The 21,576-nt window shown below is 31.7% G+C and overlaps 1 protein-coding gene across 8 annotated transcripts in view; it reads left to right on the forward strand.

Annotated features, from left to right (window-relative positions):
• LOC106685103 (histone-lysine N-methyltransferase ash1) overlaps positions 1-21,576 on the forward strand; it is a 231,029-nt gene that overhangs the window by 199,163 nt on the left and 10,290 nt on the right. For all 8 annotated transcript variants that reach the window (XM_067048452.1, XM_014427606.2, XM_067048454.1 and 5 more), the window contains 12 exons: positions 5,807-5,980; positions 6,456-6,707; positions 11,575-11,886; positions 12,338-13,048; positions 13,132-15,362; positions 15,813-15,911; positions 15,998-16,221; positions 17,307-17,518; positions 17,605-17,791; positions 18,827-18,987; positions 19,568-19,783; positions 20,871-21,020. In XM_067048452.1, the coding sequence (XP_066904553.1) occupies positions 5,807-5,980; positions 6,456-6,707; positions 11,575-11,886; positions 12,338-13,048; positions 13,132-15,362; positions 15,813-15,911; positions 15,998-16,221; positions 17,307-17,518; positions 17,605-17,791; positions 18,827-18,987; positions 19,568-19,783; positions 20,871-21,020 (4,929 nt within the window). The remainder of the gene's footprint in view (positions 1-5,806; positions 5,981-6,455; positions 6,708-11,574; positions 11,887-12,337; positions 13,049-13,131; positions 15,363-15,812; positions 15,912-15,997; positions 16,222-17,306; positions 17,519-17,604; positions 17,792-18,826; positions 18,988-19,567; positions 19,784-20,870; positions 21,021-21,576) is intronic.

Below are 21,576 nucleotides of genomic sequence, written 5' to 3' on the forward strand. Positions count from 1 at the left end.
CAAACGGTCTAAACTTCCAACTCATTACAAAAGACTGATCTACATGACAATAATAAGGCCCATCTGGACATACGGAGTTGAGGTTTGGGACTCCAATAAACCTTCGAATTCCTCTCGTATCCAATCCTTACAATCCAAAATCCTTCGTAAAATCCTCATTTCTCCTTGTTTTGTTACTAATTAAACCATACATAAAGACCTAAATGTTCCTTATGTAACCGATCTAGCCCGAAGCAGATATCATTCCTTCCATTATAAACTCCCTAACCACCCAAACCCACTAGTTTCTAACTTTGCTTCCTCTTCCATTCCTGGCAATTCTCCGAGGCGCCTGAAAAGAAGATGGCCTCGTGACCTTATACTGTAAATTGTTTTTACCAGGATAGGAAAAAATAATTCGTAGGTACAAATAAAGAGACAGGAAATTTTAGCACCACAAATTTTATTAAAAAGTGAACAGTAACCAAAACCATTTCAACCTCAAAATCATCATTATGTTATTATGATCAAATTTACTTGTTGTATTTTTTATACAGTTGTAAATATCAATAAATAAATAAATAAAATAAAAATAAAGCTCTTATGAGCGCGAATCAAAGAAATATACAAGTACAGAAAAATAAGGTTCTTGTTATTGTGCAAGATAAAGTCTGATTCATAAGAGCTAATTTAGAAGGCATATAACGTGATCTAACTTAAGCGGAAAATAGTGAATAATGATTTATAAGGCAGTGGAAGTGCGATCTGGAATAGACGGGGAATGAGGCCATAGTGATTTATTCAAGGAGACACGTAATGAGGGGACTAGTCTAGTTAACATTTATAAACGGATCCACCTTCTCTCATTCTCTCTCTATTATATTAAATGGATCTCGACTTCATAATGTTATTAGTGTGTTAAGTGGGTAACGGAACTAGGAGGGTTCTATGTTTTTTTAAATAAATAAGATCTCAATGGCTGTTGTTAGTGCCGGCTCTGGCCAATTGCACACTCCACTGCCATCTACTGGAGCAGGTACAAAACTATTAGGCTCAGTGCCTGCTAATTATTACTGTCGTCTATCTGTCTTTCATAAACATAAGCTTTATATAAAATGCCCGTTTGTATTATTTCATAAATTCAAAGTGTGATTAGCGTTTTTTTATTATATTTACTATCATTCAAATTGATAGCACATTGTTTAGCATGCTATCAAATATGACCATGGATAGACGCGATTTTCGAGTAGTCGCTTTTATTAAGAACTAATGGGTTTGTGTTGGTAAGAATCTCTTTCATCTCTGCTTGTTTCTTTTTTTTTTTATCTTTAACTTACTCCACGAGGGCTCCAGGACTCACAGGGTTGACTATCGACTATAGTGTAACAGAAAACAATTTTCTACTCAGTCGGATTCAAACCCGACTGAGTCCTGGGAGTTAGTAGCATCGTGCCTTGCCACGGTACCACCGCGCTCCCGTCTTATTGGTTGTCCTTAAGTTTTTTTTTTTGTGATCATTTTGTGTATTTATTTCAAATGATAGGTGGAAAATAATGTGAACATATAACAATTTTCTTAAAATAGCATACTGATTTTTGAAATAATCGAAATAAAATAAAAAAAATATATTTTGAAATCGAAGAATTTCCGACTTAATTCATAAAACTTTTCGTTATTCTCTTATGAGTTATTTTTACTATAATTATTTAATAATTATAGGGACTAAAACTAATAGGATGGTATTCTCTGATCTATTTCGTTCGTTTTATTAATTTTTTTTTTGTCAGCAAACAGTTCATAAACGTTTGGGAAAAATAAGAGAAACGACCACCACTACCCAGAACCCGACACTCAACCTAACCTATCCACACACTTGGGCATGAGCGAATTAGCTATTGTTTGGTAAATGTGTTGAGAGACACCTTTATATTCACGGTTATAGAAATTCTGGACATTATTGGAATTTTTGAAAATATTTATTATCCTATATAAGGATACTAGTATTATAATTTATTTCATTTAATAGAATTATATCCTCAAGATTTATTATTTCTTAGAGGATTTTTTTTATATCATTTTTTTTTTAATCTTCCTTTATTTATCTTCTATATTGGATAATTATGATTTTTGTTTAAACTTGTAAATATGTATATTAACAGTGATTGTACCTTTTGTTTATTATTTTGAATCCTCACGCAAGACTGAAAGGCAGGAAACTCGACTCGATTTCGACTGTTACAACACTTACTAGACACGCGGTCTAAACTTCCAATCCATTAGAGAAGACTGATCTATATGACTGTAATAAGGCCAATCTGGACATATGGAGTTGAGCTTTGGTGCTCCACTAAACCTTCGAATTCCTCTCGTATCCAATCCTTCAAATCCAAAATCTATCGTAAAATTTTCAATGCTCTTTACTTTGTATAAAATAAAATCATACATTATGACTTAACGTTCCATGTGTAACCAATCTAACCCGAACCAGGTATAAAATCCTTAACCAACCTTGCTTCGTCTTCCATTTCTGATAATTTTCAGAGGCGCCTGAAAATAAGCGTGGCCACGAGACCTGCTAATGTAAAAACTTCATTAGTGTGCTACCAATGGGTAGTTTCTCTACACGCCTGTATCATTCCATAATAACATACATCAAATTTACTAAATGTATAATTATGTACAGTTGTAAATTCCAATAAAGATAAAAAAAAAAAATTAAAATTTTGTATTTTACTCTAAGGCTCTAAAGCATAATTCTGACAGCTGTAATATTATTCCTAAGGGATCAGTCCCAGGATAAATAAAGAATATTATTATAATAATAATAACTGATACGCTGTTACATCCAAGGTGGTGTACTTTTCTCGATTTTGGTTCAAAATATTTTCTAAGGCCAATTTTTTAAGTGATGAGTGTGTACAGGAGCTCGCATGCCTGAGAGGGAATTATTCAAATGTTGTAGATTGAAATATAAGGAGCAGTTAGTGGTATCCCGGACTAGAAAGGGAAGGAGCATGTCGAAAGGTAGGAACAAACAGGAATGCTGACCGGTCACATAATTAGAGATTGTCCTTCTTGCCGCCTCGCTTTTGATTCTGGCTCCCATTACGCTCTTTTCTTATTTATACATTATGTAAACTACTTCTCTCTTTCATCTCCGCTTATTTCTTTTATATTTTTTTATTTTTGTTGTGTGTTGTTAAATCCCCTATAATTATAATGCTGGTCCTTATTATTCACAATTTCAAGATTCCGGTTTAGGGAGGACAGGTTTCTCCTGATGAAGTCACATTTTATTTTCTGAAAGGATGCACGGTGCTGACAGGCTCTTGGAGCTTCTTTCATTCAGTTTTAAAACTATATTTTGATGAAAATTTGAATTTTCTCTATTATCTATAGTGTTATTATAATATTAGAAAGATGGTTGGAGATTCGCTCAATAGATTTGTTATGGACACAAATAAGTAAAATTTATTTTATTTTATAAAAGGAATTTATTATGAGCCATAATAAATTCGCCCCACATTGCAGGGTTTCCTCAAGCTTGAAAAAAAATATACAAACAACTAAAATAATGTAACCAGGTAAAAGCATAGATAGATAGCAAAAATAAAAAATAATTTAAAATATGTAAAAATCTATACAAAAATGAAGAACTAAATGTATTATTACTTTTAAATAAAAATATGGTTAGGGGTTGTTGTCAGAGAATAACACAAAACGTTAAAAAACTTATTTAATAGTGCCAACGTTTCACTAACTATTGTTATCTCGTTTTTTATAGCCCTGACGAAGGCCTAAAATTTAGGCCGGAACGTTGGGAAAAGTAAAATAAGTTTTTTTAAAAATAAGATTTAATAAAATGAAATTTAAAAAAAAAAAATTGATTTTTCTTCAGCGATGCTCATATATTTTTTTTAATATTAAATAGAAATTTCAAATATTCTACCTCATCAACCGCCAGTTTTTAAAACAAAAGCAAAAATGAAGAAAGTTAAATAATTTTTTCGTATATTAATCTATTAAAATTCTTTTATCACATTTAATGTTATTAAAAGATTTAAAAAATTTCCAAAAATTCTAAATATATTGTAAACCCGAATTTCGAGTTAGTTTTCTTGCTGGCCGTCAGGTTCAGAACGAAAAAAAAATTTAGTTTTTCTCTCATAACTAGAAATTTAAGCATTTTTCGATGATTGGCCATCCGTACGAAATTATTCCAGAGAAAATGTTCTACAAAATGTGTATTTTTGGGCAAACTTGAAATGCCGTCAGAGCACACTAAAAGAACAGCACTTTTCTGTTTTATTTTAAAATCTACCGCCAACTAATTATATCCTATTATTAAGTCATATGTCTGAAGCTAATTATTTTAAGAATGTCAGGTATGACTAAGTTTTTTGCATTTTTAATTGAAAATAGAAAAGTAGTTTTTTTAAAAGTTGTAAGTTGGCCGAAAATATAATATGATGAACGTATTTATAAGAAGTTAAAATAATTTATAATGAATTAAAGAACATCCGTGCAGAAATAGTTTTTATTCGAAATATTTTTCTTCGTGTTCGATTGCCCTTATTTTATAATTACAGCCAGATATTTTTTTTTCCCCTTCATCAGAATTAAACATACGCCAGGAAGCTGTTAATCATAACAGATAAAAACTATATACTAATTAGACGTAATATATACAAGTGGCAGTGGCAGGTGGGAGATTAATGATTCAGAAGATCCATATCTCTTACCGTTAACAGGGGACTAGGCACACACACACACACGCTGACCGATTCTTTGACCTTACTCACCAACACTTAATAATGTTATCTCTTTATAATCTTTTTAAAAAGGGTTTACAAGTATTTCATGTATAAAAATCATGGATATTTATGACTATGTAAATTTAGTGGATAACGTGATGAGTATGTGTTAAAATTTAAGATTTGTACTGATAAGGCAATTAATCTAAACTCCATTTAATGTTGGAGAACTGGAAATGTATTTCTTTTTTATCCCCTACCTCCTCTTTTCTGATATGGGAGAGGGGTTTATCCTACAGGTAACCTACCTATTCTAACCAGAGTAAAAGGGTCAAGTTTTCATTTAGTGGGACCGCCTTGAGATATAAGTCAACCAAGCATAGAGTAGGATTTCTTCATTACTAGCATCAAGGAGTCTTAATTAAATATAAACATGCCTCTTGGCTACCTCATTTCTGAATGGGTTATAACCTCTTCTTTCTTATCTACTGGCTCTACAGCCCTCCTCCCTATATAGAAATCTGCTTCTCCAGCTATTTCCCCTAATTTTCTTAAGATCCTCTTGCAGGTTCTTTTGCCTGCTGGACTGAGGGCATCTTCTCTTCCTCTTTCCTGAGAAGTATTCTTTTGTGACCATCTTAGTAGGTATATGTAGTTATAACATTTCAACATGTTCAAGCTGCTATATACACTCTTGGCTCCTCTGGAAAGAGAGATGTTGGGTAGAAAATGTTAGGGAAACCGAAGTCCATCTTGGACTGTAGAGCCACCTAAGTAAGTGCAGAGGATAAGAGAGAAGAGATGCTACAACCCTTAATGAAGTGAGATGCATGGCTTTGTTGGATTAAGACCTCTTGGTACTAGCAATGACATAAAGAGGAAGATAATGAAGATTGAGAATAGCGTTCATCTCTATTATTACGATTTGTTATCTGTTTTGTCCATCTGTATTGAGTGTACTGAAAACATTTCAAAGTATACTACCATCTCTAAACTAATTGTTTAATCGTATTTATTTACAAAGCTAATTTATTATTGTAATTTTATTAATTACTTAATGTTTATGTTTATAGGAAAGTGGGAGTGGAGCGAGAGGTGGTAGTTCATCGTCTTCTACTTCATCATCATCATCAGAGAGTGACGATGAAGAAGAGGAAGAACCTGAGAAAAACGGTGATGACATTGTACAACTTGCCCAACAACTTGGAGCACCCGAGCACCCAATTCCTATTTCGGAGCACCTTCAGGTATGTTATGATGACATTATTTACAATAATTTTTACTTAAAGATTAAATTTTATATTAAAGATAAAAATAACATTAATTTCTATTTAGTATCTCACTTTATATATTTATATCTTACCCTTATTTATTTTATTTTTTTATAATGTATTAATCTGTTACATTAATTATTATGATTAACTGCATAACATAGAACCTGTACTAAGATTTAGAAACAAATTTTCATTCCTTTTGTCAACTAACAGACAAAAAAAAAAAAAGGAAAGTGTCTTTAAAAACTTTGTTTTAATGAAATTAGAGGTTTTTCATTTTTATTTAAAATTATCTGAAGTGGAGAATGTGAGTTTTGAAGTTTACCTTTTATATTAAATATATTCAGATAAAGCTCTATACAGTTTTCCTCCATTATGATCTATGTAAAATATTAATAAACTATTACATGTATTTTCTTAGTCTAAATGGTTATTATTTAATCAACAGGTAATAAATCAAGAAGATCTCGCTGCGATCTTGCCAGATGTGGGGGCAGGCTCCTTGGATGGGTTCGACGCCAGCGCCCAACCCGCTCCTCCCGACTCCCTGTCCCCTTCCTCCTCCGATACGGAACTCCTCCCGGAGCAGGTGGTATCTGATGCCATATCCAGGATCCAAATTGATTCTGACCCCGGCAGGGAAGAGCCACCACCTTCATCACACCACTCAACCCATGATGATGACTCTGAACGAGAAGAGGTAATTCTATACATTTTTTTTATAAAAAAAAAGTACTATGTTTGGATGGTATTATCCAGAAACCTACCAACTACAGTTGGCTTGTTGATCCAAATTCCCAAAGCCCAATAAATTTATTGAGGATTTATGTGGTGGTCAAGAAATGTACCAAAATAGCAAAAAAAAGAAAAACTGCTTAGTGATAACCACGTTTTACCCCACTTGGCTGGGCTGAATCATGATAGTTTCAGAATTCAGAATCCAGGAAAGTTGCTGAAACTACGATTCAGCTTTGATAGTTAACTATTAATCTTTCAAAAAAAATTTAAAAAGTTTCCAATTAAACTGCTTTATTTAGGATAAATTTTCTAGAATCTTAACTTACTCAATTCTTGATTGAGTTTTTATTTAAGTAATGGCTGTCTGATAGGAATACTGTTTGGTCTACATTAAGAAAGCCAAGTAATTAAGCATGGTTAAAGTTGAGCAAAGTCTTGCTTTCAAATAAGATTTTTTTATTTTAAAATTGTTTGAAGAATTGATGGAGGTATCTAGAAACTTGCTATGATTTTTTTTTCTCCTTTCTCAAGATGCTTAAAATCTTCAGTAATCCTTAGTAATAATATCAATATTTATGTTATATCCTAATAATATTGCATTAAAAATCTTTGATTCACAAATTAGTTAAAAATTTTGATGGATTTTTTTATTTAAGTAACAGACCTCAGGCAGGAATTTTGTTCTGTCTACGCTGAGAAAACCAAGCAAATAAACATCTTTCATGTTGAGCAAAGTCAGTTGACTTAATCCTCTTTGATCTGAGGTACTTGCCTTCAAAATGTGCTCTCTGTTTTAAAATTAGTAAAAGAATTGAGAAAGCTATCCCGAAACGTACTATTGTATTTTTTTTCTTGCCTTTCTCGATTGCAGCTAGAATTTTATTTTTATCAATGATCGGAATGTTGTGTCATAGATGTGTATTGATTCAGCAACTGAATAGTAGAAGAAAGAAAATGGTTGATGAAAATGCAAATAAACAATTCTTCGAGTGTTTCTGTATAAAATTGTTCGTTTGTTAAATATATTTACTCATTTAAAATATTCTTTTCAGTAAAAAATGTGCTCATAAATGTACCCGATCTGTAATGGTCTAGTATTATAAATTTTTTTAATGGTTAGGTAATGTGGTGGTGCTGTAAAATAAAAAAATAAAAAATATTTATATGAAAGGCAGATTGAGTCCGGGTGTGGTCAAAAGAACTCAAATAATAATTAAACTACTTGATATGTGCCAATGTTTTGGCCCATTTTGCTGGGCTTCATCAGTGCTTACTGAATGGAGAAGTAAGCATAAGAATTGTTGAACAAAATCATTTCTTGTGTTTACCTCTATTTCAGTAGGGCCTGTTGAATTGTTATGCGAAGCAGAGTGGAACATCGGGCCATTATAAATAGTTAAATTACTATTTGAGTTCTGTCGATTGCTCCCGAACCATCTTCCTTTTATATATTACACATGGTCAATCAACGATCTTCCAAAAACTATTTATTATTTTGACCTAAGTTTCAACCACATCGTAGGTTTTGTCATGTCAATGTTTTCCTGGATCGTTTTTATTTTTATGAAAATTATATAATTGGAGAAAAATTTAAAGAGGGTTTGTTGTTTTTCATTTTATTTATTTTTATTAATATATTTTTTGCTTTTTCCCTTTGTAGGTGACATTGGTTTATTCCATACAACCCAACCATATATTAATTAACTATATTCTATCAAATCTCTGTAGGACAGTTTGTCGAATCACTTCGCTACTCCTATTAATTATTAAGTTTAAATATATCTGCTCACTCCCATTCCTGGCAATCAAGTGAATAAAAAACAAAATACATTTTTTCATGTTATATTTATCATTATTTTGGTCAAAATAAATATTAAAAAAAAAAAAAAAAATAATTATAATTTCATTTATATAAATTTAATTAGAAAGACATTCCTTACTATTTTATGGTTTTAAAAATTTTTGAAAAAAATTCCACCTCACTTTTTTGTGCTAAATTGGTTTTATGGGCAATGTTTAAATTATAATATGAAACAAAAAACCATTAAAACAAAACTATGAATTTTTCCTCATTTTTTCAATCTTGGTAGGTTTCCTTAAATCTCTATTACCAGTAAATTAATATTTATTTTTCACATTCAATTAAGAGTTTTGTGTCATAACTGTGGTACTTCCTGTTAGATATGATTTTTGAACTAGTCATTTTTGATTCTTAAGATATTTGGGAGATAAGAAAAAAATAATAACGGTACTAACCATGTCTCCGTGCCAAGAATTAGGGTAATGTTAAATTCTTGAATACCTTAGTATAATTGCAGATGATCCATCAGTATTATTGTGATATATATAAATTCATTAAAGTAGTAATTGGTATTTTAGTGAAGTAACAATATACGATTGTTTAATATTTTGACCAATGTTCTATTATTCGCTTAGCCTATGTTGTCTGATAATTGATAACATATGGCAAGCTGAAGGGGGGAGTCGCAACGGCAGGGGAAAAAAAAATCAGAAACCATGTGTAGAGCAAGATGTGTCCTGGCGGTGTATTAGAGTGTGATTGTTATATCTGTGATTATGTATTTAATAAGTTTATTTTGCAAGGTATTTTCATAATTTTATTAATATTTTTTATTTTGTACTATATTCTATTGCAGTTAGTTTAAATATACATATATATTTTTATTAATTATACTCAGAAAATAGTCAGTGATTGGTAGATGACAGAAATTTACATACATCTCTGTTAAAGTGTAAACATTTTATTTAGTGCTCCTTCCCTCAATTATTTATTAATGTTGATTAATTAGATGTGTTATTTTAGAATAAATAAACATTTTAATCGTTTTGAGGGTTTTAATTTTTTGAATCATTTGCAATACATATTAAAGATGTATCGCGATTACTTTTATATAGTTAACAAAAATATGGTTAAAAGGAAAAATGTTTTTATTGTGTTTTACTGGACAAAATCTGGTATTTAATATTAATGTTTTAAGTTTTCAAAATTTCTATTAATTATAAATTATATAGAGAGATTTGTACTTGCTTGAACTGGTAATGGGGGTATTAACTCAAAAAGGAAAAAGTTTCACTGTGTATGTAGATAGTTTTAGAGCATATCATCGGTTGAGAAATGAAAAAAAAGTAAAATAAATATTTTATAGAATTGAACAAATGGAAGTAAGAAGTTTTCCTGTTTTCACTCTCATTTGAGGTAGCAGATTTTTAATTCTGATATAATTCAATTGATCATTTTATATTTTTAAATATTAACATTTCATCTTCAGCTAGAGTTCTATTGGCATTAGTAAGGAAATATAAAATCACATTAAAATACAATAAAATCCAGAATATAAAAATTTACAGATATGCCACTTTGACATTGTACAGTCAATATGTTCTCTGAGCATAAAAGAGGATGTATATTTTTTAGTTAGACCCTACATTTTTACCATAACAAAAGATACAGAGCTCTGTGAATGTGATTGGAAGAAATCAAGCTGAGCGATCTTGGCTTTTTCTAGTTCAAACTCTATTTTTCCTTTCTTCTCCTTTAATTATTTATCAAATTGTTTACTATTTTGTATTGATCCATTATTTATTATTGTTAACAATTGGAACTGGGTATTTATGTCAAATAGACAAAATAAAAGGTCCTTTAAAGGAAGATTTTTTAAATATTGTCATTTAAACCATGTTAGGCTATTTCAATATAGATAAAACCAATTTTGTATTAAAGACCACTCAATTATACATTGATATACTCTGTTTAATCAAAATCGCTTTGGCCATTTCTGAGAAAATCCTTAAAAAGTGTCGATTTCCTTCAAAAATCGATTTCCTATAGTGACATTTTCTGTTAGTTAATACTAATAAAAACATTTCTGTAACATCCCAAGCATTGAAAACCCCTAAATATGTAATTTAACTTTGGTATGAATTTGTTTTCGAGTTAGGCTGCTCACGCACAGACCATTTTGCTAGTCTAGGTTAATAGGACTCAGGGAACCTCAAAACGTGTATTTCTGTCAGAAATTCGAATTCAGAATTTTACAAAATCGCAATACTCCCACTTTTACATGTTCTATATATTAATTAGTGGAAGTAAAAACATTATCCGAATAAATTATTTCCTGTGTATAGTAAATTATACGATGAGATTCTAGAAAAGTTAGATTGACTCATTGGTTTTGTTTGTATTAATTGATTGCTGACTTTAGATTGAAGAGCTCTCACAATATACATTCCAACTATCATTTCATCGAACTTTTCGAAGAAAAAAAAAAGGCTTACTTTTTATCAGATTAAAATATTTTCATTTTTGGTACATAAGAACCTAAGTATTAAATATATTTAAAAGCTCCTGAAATTGAAAAACCACATGAATTTCTCTACTCCCACCCTCCGTTATAGCCTTACTTATCTTACTTTTCAAACAGGCTATTATAGCGAGTAGGTTGGGCGATGTATGACAACAGGAGATCATAACACACAAAAAGGCAATCCTTCCCGGCCATACCCACTCCACTAAGACCCCCAGGGAGTGACGGTTCTATATCACTTTTGAAATATTTGCATAAAACGGGAAGAGGATACTTTAAGGTAGTTTGAACAATATTTAAAAGCACTTGAAATTGAAATATGGCGTGATTCGTTCCAAGCACCAGTGTTAAATTATATAGTTATTACCTTTTTAGAGGAAGCTCTTCAAAGATTAGTTCACCCACAGAAAAAAACATTATCTTACCTTCGACAATTAAATTTTTTATTTTGTATTTGAAGTTTGTTCTTTATCTCACTTTAATATTTGTATTGCTTTTTTTTAGGGAGGTGGAGTATATTCTTCAAACCTCCTTGAAGATTTTGTTGAAAAGACTGAAATGTTGTCACGTGGAGGGGGAGGCTCTGGAGGTGGTGGCGAAGATAAGAAAACGGAACCTGGCACGGCACCGGTAAGAAGAAAACGAGGGAGGCCTCCGAAGCCACGACCTCCTTCAGAACTTGAAGCATACCCTGCCCAGAGCAATGTATCTCCTGATTCTGGGATTCAATCTGTCGCTGGTTCGCCGGCTCATCACCCTTCACCCGTGGCGTCACCTAATCCTCACCTGAGACGCAAGCCCCCTGTTGCAGTAAATGTAAGTATTTTTTCATAATTCAGCTTTTTTTTAGATATTTATTTTATTTCTATATTTATGCTTACTCTAAAATAAATTTGAGAATATAGATGCCCATAAACTTTTGCTCATAATTGTTTCCTAAAAATATATGGGAATATTGAATGTTCAAAAGTTGAAGGATATTAAAAAATACGTACTAAAAACCATTTTTTCAAGTATCTATTTGTTATTATTAGAATCAATGCTTGCATAATATAATCAACTAGGGTGTTTTGTAAATATTCAATTTTTAAAGTATTAGCTTTCTTTATAGAAGGAGATTTTTTGATTGTGGAAAACAAAATTTTAAAGGTTTAATTTTTTTAGAATTATGTGGAATGTGTGAAAGTTGAGGGTTGGTGATAGTTTGTTATATTAATTTTTTTTTAAATATTGGTATTTTATATTGTTTACTTTTCGTAATTTACAGGATGAAATCACTAAACTGCAAACAACAAAGGGAGAGCTTAGACTTGAACATGGTGGAAAACGAGGACCAGGAAGGCCGAAAGGCTCAGGGAAAATGAGAAAGAAACGTGGAAAACCGGCAGAAATAAAAAAGCCTGTCGTTCTACCTCCAGCAGCGACTGAATTGAAAGTACCTCCTTACATTGCTGGTTCAATACAGGCCACTCAAATCCCGAGTCTTCCTGGGATTTCTAAACGGGGAAGAGGCAGGCCGAAAAAAACACCACCTGTTTTAGAACCGATTATTCCTCAAAAGGAAGTAAAACAAAAAGGTATTTGCCCACGACTTCCCATCGGACCGAAAGGTCTTATGAGAGTCAAACAGCACAAGCACAAGAAAAGAAAACATCGTATCCGTGAATTTACACTCGATCCTAAATTCATTGCTGAAGTTGACAAACTTGCTAATGAGTTTGAAAAATGTAGTATTAGCCTCGGCTTCAAGCCTAAATTTGACGGCGGTATCCCGTCAGTCTTTCGCGTCAAGAAAGTTTTGAAAAAGAAGAAAGGTAACGAAAGACCTAAAACTAGTGATAAAGAATCTGGTCCGGAAGTTACAAAAGAAGAAACTGTACAACAGAGGGAGAAGACTGTTGCAGTCGCTGTATCTCCTGCGCATTCTTCAGTTATTAGTAAGAAAAGGATTAAGAAGAGTACTGTGGAAATACCAAAGGTAGTTTTATCTATATTTAAAATAATAGTTTAAAAAAATTATTTCCTTATTTTAAAATATTTTAATTTTTTTTTTTTTTACAGAATAGAGAAAAAACTGAAACAGCAAATAATGAACAAAGGCTACCTCTTAAGAAGAGGCATTACCATGTGTCCAGTGCCACACCTACCAATAACGACTCGGCTGAAAAGTCAGACTCTTCAGTCGAGCTAAATCAATCAAAAACCATTGTCAAAACAAATCTTCCAGTTGTGGATAAACCTTTGGAAAAACATGGCACCAAAGGCCAAATATCTGCTAAAGGGAACACAACTCCAACTACAAATAGTGGAAAGAATGTTCAGGTTGCTACAACTGCTTCGAAGACTAATGTTCAAGCATCTGTCAATAATTTGAAAAATCCAAGCGCTGTCATTTCTTCAGGGAAAGTCAGTCAGTCTGTAATAGCATCTGTTAAAGGAAATTCTCCCAAACCACCTTCTGTCACTGCAGTTGCGCTGGGTACTAGATCTGCTACTAAAACTGCTTCGCCTGCCGAGGTTACCCAAAGCAAAGCAACAGTCAAGCCGACTGCTCCAGTTGCTGAAAAAGTTTCTGAAAAGACGCCTAGTTCTAAGGCCCATATCTCTAATAAAGTTGCCAGTCCCCAATCCCTGAATATTGCAAAGAGTCATATCCAATCGCCGTCACTAAGGAACAGATCACAGTCGCCTTCCACGGCAGCCAAGTTTCCTCAAAGTGTTATTACCTCCAGTAAAAATTCTCAGTCAGTGATAACTTCTGTTAAAAGTAATTTGGTCAAATCGGTTACTTCTGCTGCTTTGATTACTCGTTCAGCGGCCAAAGTTGCTTCCCCATCTGATGCCAAAAATTCAATAAAAACTGCTTCTCCTATAACTGAAAAGTCCAACGAAAAAAATATTTCCAAAAGCCAAACCCCCTCAAATAAAAGTGCAAATCTCAATAATGCAAGTAGTAGCAGAACTTCTATACCAAACTCAGCCAATGGATCTAAAGGAAATTCACAGCCATTAGCAACTACTCCCAAAGCATCCCCAAGTGTTATTATTTCTAGTAAGAATGCACCATCAGTTATTACCTCTGTCAAGAGTAGTTTAACGAAACCTTCTCCAACATCTGGAAGCACATCAGCTGTTGCTTTAGGTACACGTTCAGCTACTAAAGTTGCTACATCAAGTCCAGTATCAGCCACTGTTGCTCCTGTACAACCAAAAGTTACAGAAGGTGTAACAACTAAAGTCAAACCTGAGAAAAAACCTCCAGCTGGAGTCTTTGAACCATCTGCTAAAGTAGGTGGGGCTGAAGCTTTAGAAAAGATAATAAAAACTCCAGAATTACCTGTAAAATGTGTTGAAGAAGTTATCTCCAAAATAAAGGAAAGACTTCAACCTGTAAAAGATCTGGAAGGGATTAGTGTGGAAGTTGAACCAGTTCAGATAAAACGTAACCTAGACGAAGATGATATCAACAAACCAAAAAAGAGGCGAGTTATTTGTGATGTTAGAGTTCACGTGACTAAACTCTCCCAATCTGATTTCCCGCTACAAAATGTTCTGTCAACGATGGGAAAACATAGATTGAAAATGAAAAGGAAAAAGTCCATAAACAGGACAGGTTTTCCTGTCAAAAAGAAGAAGAAGAAGAAACTTCTGTTAGAACATACTGGAGAGCAAAGGACTTCTTCTTCCCCACCAGTTCTCGAAGACCAGACCAAACTGTCTATAGTTACAGCTGTTAATGAGTCAACTCCCGCACTGTCTCCGGTAACAAAACAAGAAGCCCAGAAAGTAAAAGATGAACCAAAAGTAGACATAACTGATCCTAAACTATTAAATCCTATTTGCATTTTAACTCCTGTTCAAGAATTGGTGAAAGAAGAGACTAAAAGTTGTGAACCGAGTCCTTGTTCTGTTGATATTCAAATTCAAGATGAAAAGTTTGAAGTTCTAATTTCAGAAGATAAACCAATCCCTGACAGCACTACAGTTTCTGAAACCAATGAAAAAGAAAATATTACTAAAGATTATGAAGAAAAAATTGTCGAAAAATCGGAGCCAACTGAAAAAAGCAAAACTGAAAATGATACTTCTGAAGAAAAATTGGAATTAAAACCTACCAATAAGAGGACAATGGAGCTAAGATCAAAAACTGTTGCGAGTGAAAGAAGAAAAAGGAAAAATACTACTGACGAAGCAGAAACTGAACAAAATGAAGTTGCTATATCTTCTACGTCAGAAATCAAGACATCAATATCCAAACGATTGAGGCGACATAAGGAAGAACAGGATGATAGGTAAGCTTTCCATATCTAAGTATACATATACATAAATAGAAAACTGCTTATCAATTCTAGATGGGACCAAAACATCACCGATGTTTTTCAATTTTAGTCACTTTTTCAATATTGTTTGATTTAACTAATTTTTAACTTAACTAAGTCTCCTTTTCCCGATTTTTGCTAAAAATTAAAAAAATTCTTTTGATGCATAATTTATTTAAGAGTAAAAATGATCTTTACCTTTTTTAATAGTTGTCACAATGTTATTTTGATTTGTCTTATTAAACTTATTGTTTTATCAGCACTTAATGTATTTTATGTTTGCTACCTATTTATCCACAGAGAAATGGGTAAGCGGAGTTCTACTGTAATTCAATTTTTTTTTTTATCTATTTCTGTTTTGATGCCTCATTGTGTTTTAAGCATTTATCTTTGGTTAATAATAGTTAATAATGTTTATTGTAGCGATGCTGATTCAGTGAAATTAAGGAGAAAACACCCTCCAAGATGGAAGAAGAAATATTTACCTGCTGGGCTTTTGTCTGATTATTTTAAAGAGGATGAGTAAGTGGCTGAATTTTTTTATTTTTATTTTAAATACTTACTTTTCCCATATCATTTGTGACTAAAGGTTTATTTTTATTTTTAAGGCCTAGGAAACCAAGTACGAGTGATCCTGTTAAATTTCGTACAACGTACAATCGTGCTGAGCACGAATTCGGCCTCCTACCACCGCCTGCTTACTGCTCCAAATGGGTAAGGCAGAGGAAGATCCACTTCCAACTTCCTTACGATCTTTGGTGGCTACATATGAATAATCAACTTCCTGGCAGAGATTCAGTCCCATCATGGAACTATAAGAAAATAAGGACTAGTAAGTTTGTATTTTATACACGATAAATAATTAAGTCCCAATTTAGGCTAGATTCAAGTAGATTTGAACTAGACAATTATTAGAAGGTATGCATATCCAAAATCTACAAAATAATAGTAATCAATAAAACAGATTATAGGATTTTTGGAATTCATCATAGTGACATTTCAAGTTAAAATTATAAACATTTTGAATAATAATAACAATTATATATATAAATAGCTGGCCGTATAATGTAAAATATGAAGAAGATGTTCAGGGTTGCGGTGAAAAAAGAACAAAATTGTTTTCAACTATTTATTGTCCGACATTTCACTATACTTTGTAGGACTTCTTCAGGGCTGTTCAAGACGATAGGTTAAACAGACATTGACAATAATGATTGTCTATATTATTATATAATATCGTTATTGTCAATGTCTGTTTAACCTATTGTCTTGAACAGCCCTGATGACTGTAAATAAAGCATTGATCCTCTCACGCGGCGATCCAAAGAAGGAGTACCTTATTCTTCTTGGATGATTTTTGATGTCTTTTTCTCTTGAAGTCTACCACTTTTTTGTTGTCGACAAAGGGTGGTCCGCATCACCTCTTCCTGGAGACGTCCTCATTTCCCGGACGCGTCCAATACCCCCGCCGTCCAAACAAAACTTTTTTCATTCTTCTGCCTAGATGTTCGATATAAACATCGATTGTAGCACAACAGTTTTGAATTTTTGCTTATAATTTCTTTTATGAATATTTTTCTTTAATACTTATTCTCAACTTCTATTTTTTCTTACATCTACTGTAATTAAAATCATGATAGGAAGATAAATATATTTGAAAATATTTCAATCTGCTCAACATGGCAGTGATTCTACCGACTTCAGAACAGCGCCGCCATCTTGGCTTTTGTTAACGATGCACTCCACTCCATATTTGACTGAACAAAATTGGTTGGCTTGCTTTTTCGATTCAATACAACAAATAAACAATACTAAAACGATACAAAAAATAATAATAAAAAAATATTTATATATAAAAAAAACTATTTACTCAAAAAGAGGATATTACAGTATTTAACACCTTTTTTTTTTTTTCAGATGTGTATTATGATGTAAAACCAACGTTGAGCTATGAAGCTCAAGCTTGCAACTGCAAGCCTTCATCCGGCTGTGGAGAAGAGTGCATCAACCGCATGGTCCTTGCAGAATGTTCACCGCAGTTCTGTCCCTGTAAAGATAATTGTTCAAATCAAAAAATTCAAAAACATGAATGGGCTCCTGGTTTAATCAAATTCATGACAAAAGATAAGGTAATGTTTCTTCTTTATATGATTGTCGAGACAACTTTTTTTTCTAGAATATCCTCTTTATCAATTTGGTCCTTTGTTACATTTAGGGTTGGGGAGTCAAAACAAAATACGGAATAAAGAAGGACGATTTTATTCTGGAATATGTTGGCGAAGTTGTATCCGAACGAGAGTTTAAAGCAAGAATGGCATCTCGCTACCAAAACGATACCCACCATTACTGTCTGAATCTTGACTCAGGTCTTGTCATCGATGGCCACAGGATGGGAGGAGAAGGTAAGAAGTTTTCTCTTCTGTCATTTTTATTTGTATTTTATTTCATAAAGATGACTGTAATAAACTGAGCCATCTTTTGATTTCTTACATAAGAAAAAAAAGTCAGTTAATTTTTTATTAAAATTTAATTTTCATCACTGAAACAACACATTTAGTTCTAATTTTGACTAAAGTAAAAATTTGATTTTTACCATTATTGAAATTGAAGTATATATTCTTATATATTTCATGGAATTCTGTTGGTATTATTTAGTCCAAATTATTTAAACTTCGAGTCATATCACTTATAAATATTTTTCTTACAATTGTTGAACAAAAATATAAGTTCTGTTGAATTTTTTTTCATTACTCATCCCTGCTTTCTTTCATGCTCGTTCACTCCAATTCATTCAATTTACTTTCAATCTTATTTGAGGAATTTTCTATAAAAAGTTAATTTATTCACAACAAAGTAACGGTTTTTTTAAAGAAAATTAAAATTCTAGTACCAAAACTTGTTAATTTTATTTAAAAAATTTAATTTCCCTTGTCAAATAAATATCACGATTCAACATTTCCAATCAAAATTTAACTAAATTGAATATTCGAATAATAATTGTATATAATAATCTTCCAAAAGCTGATTTTGATTTTGAGACTTTTAATAGAAAATTTATACTATTCAGTTCATGTTTAACTTTGCTTGAATTCAAAGTTACATCATTTAAAAAAAAAATTATTAAATTTTTTTTATTGAACGAAGCAGTAAAAAAGTAAATTGGAAAGGCAAATAAAGCTATTGAAATAAAGCGTACATTATATAAAAAATTTCAATACTTATACTTTCAACTAAAGGTTTTGTGTTTGCTGTGGGGTTTTTGTTGTATTTGTGTTGTGATTTTGTGTGTGTAACCACATTTTTGTCGAGCAGAGTGTAACTTAAATTCTTCAGTTTCCAACTAAACCTGACGAAAGTAAGATGACCGCTTGTATTTGGTGAATTGCCTTTGACATTCTTATTTTTATTATTTTAATTACTTTTTAATATTTATCTAGGTCGATTCGTAAACCACTCGTGTGAACCCAACTGCGAAATGCAGAAGTGGTGTGTGAACGGCCTGTTCAGGATGGCTCTTTTTGCACTCCGTGACATAGATGCAAGTGAAGAACTCTCTTACGATTACAATTTTGCTTTATTTAATCCAGCTGAAGGACAGGTAAGTTATGATTTACTGAATTAAATAAATTAATATTTTATTTATTTATTATATATATTTTTATTTAATCAACTCTTGATCAAATTTGAAGGAGTGGAATGGAAAATCATACGATTTTGTTAATATTATACAGTTTAGTTTTTTAACACTTCTATGTTATTATAATTTTTTTTTCATTGTTTTTCGAAAAACTGGTTAAAATATTAACGCTATCAAATTTTTACCAAAATCATAAGACTATAGGGGAAAATGAGATGTCATAGTTTTGAAAAAAAAGTTTACCTTTGAATCTTCCTGTTTTTCTCTTCTCATGAGCTAAATAAAAACAATTAAAAATAGCTACAAATTTTTTATGTAATGTAGAATGTGGTAGCCCGTTCTGACTTAACCGTCATGCCGCCCATCTGAAAATCTATCAGAAAATATTGTTATTTATTTTTGAAAAAAAATTTTAGCTATCTCATTTTTCCCCTTTTTTTATGTTGTTCATCATATATTATTTCTTTTTTTTTTTTTAATTTAAATTAATAATTTTTTTTTCTGTCTTACAAGAAATAAATGATTATTAAATTATTTATAGCCGTGTAAGTGTGGTTCCTCAAAGTGTCGTGGCGTGATTGGAGGAAAATGGCAACGAGTTGCTGTACAGAGCTCTGGCACACCGTCCGTCTCTGTGTCCGTAGTTACTGAAGAGACCAAACAACCTGGTCAAGTCGGACGCCCCAGGAAAAATAGTAGTAGAAGAAAAACGACTGTTATCGACAAGAAACAGACCAAGCCTACTAAAGATGCTAAGGTAAAGGATTCATCATATATTATTTTTGATTTGCCTCAGAATTAAAAAATATATCTTATTAATTTTAAAAATTTGACTCTGAAATATGCAAATTATACCAAAGGAGCTATAATTCATATATCCCTTTTGGGCAGTTGCATAATATGCCAAGTTTATAAATTGTATTGTTTGGAGAAAGTACAGTTGCTATTTAATTATTTAATAAATTTAATATGAAGTTATTTTTACCTCTTTGGTAAAACTTAAACTTAACTTAAGGTAAATTAGTGCTGATTAGTAAATTTCACACACACTAAGAGTTTAAAAAAAATTATTAATTTTAAGGTTGGTTGCACCATCACAGTTTAAACTGTGATTTCTTAATTCTCGAGTAAAATCAATAATTATCCGTTCCACCAAAAAGTTAACCTTCAAATCTGTGAGTAAACTCTACTGGCCAATGATAGCTGGTTAAACTGAGATCTAGAGCAAACCTCCATTTAAGTTGGTAACCACTCCAAGAACCTTCCATAGTTCTATTTGTAGCACAGAAAGTGTATTTTATTATTCTGTTTCTTTTAAAATTCAATAAAATGGATTTGATGGAGATAGATGATTTGATGGACAACGAAGGCTTCCAAGAATTAGTTGTTCAGGCAGTAATGAAAAAAATTAACAAAACTGTGACTAAAACAGGTCCCTTAGTTACCGAAGATTGGTGTAACCTGTCCTAAATAGTAACCTTACCCTAATAATTTTTATAATCTAATCATATAATAATAACCTATATTTATGTTTATAATTATAACATTTTCATCATCCCTCTTTTCCCTCCCCTCCCCAATATTTTCAATATGTTGTCTCATTTGTAAGATAAATTTTGAATGTGGTAAAAATAGAAAGAATGAAACATTGTTAAAATAACATTATATTAGTAAGTTTTTATTGATAAATTAAATGTGTTTCTATGTTTTTTTTGGTTTGTTTTGATCAACATTATAAATAATTCAAAATTCTCACTTATGTTTTTAAAAATGAAGAACTATACTAATATTGTTTATATTGTTGACATTAGATTATTTTATATGATATATATTTCTAATTATAGGCTTCTTCTAAGGAATCGTGCAGTGGGGCTAACGCTTTAGCTACAGTTGCTGCAAGGTTAAATCATTTAACTCCTGTAAAACCTTTATCTCATCAACAGAAAACTTTTGTTAGTTTGCACAGATGCTTCTTGATCAGAAACTTAGAAAAGGTAATATATTTTGTATAATTAATATATTATGTTAACCTTTATTACTGTATGCTATACATTATTTTATATGATTTAGTTTCAATAATTGTTTATTTTTTAATTATTTTGGCATTACCAAAGTAACCACGATGATCCATGACTTCAAACTCCCAATACAGCTTTTTTGAAGATAAATTGCTACATATTTATATGAAAGTGCAAAAAACAACAGCCTGTGAATATCTTATCGTATTTGTGCTATTATATGAAAACAAAAATATTAGTAAATAATAGATTTAGGTATTATATTATACTCAAATAAGGTGAGTGTCTCTTTTTGACTAAATTTTCTGGAAAAATTTCTGTCCTTACATTCCAGCAAATACGGTAGTAAAAGAAATTGGCAGCTGCAACAAATCCTCCCTTGAACATTAAAGCCTGAAAAGAAAAAAACAATGTTTTGCTAAGTTAATAATGTTCATGTGTTTGTTTTAATTTCATCTTTATTTCCTTACTTTTTTTTGTTTAATTCTCTCTCTTTCTCTCTCTCTCTCTCTATATATATATATATTGTAAT

The sequence above is a fragment of the Halyomorpha halys genome, unplaced genomic scaffold, assembly GCF_000696795.3.
Source record: "Halyomorpha halys isolate HHAL.00 unplaced genomic scaffold, Hhal_1.1 Scaffold658.1, whole genome shotgun sequence".
NCBI lineage: Eukaryota > Metazoa > Arthropoda > Insecta > Hemiptera > Pentatomidae > Halyomorpha > Halyomorpha halys.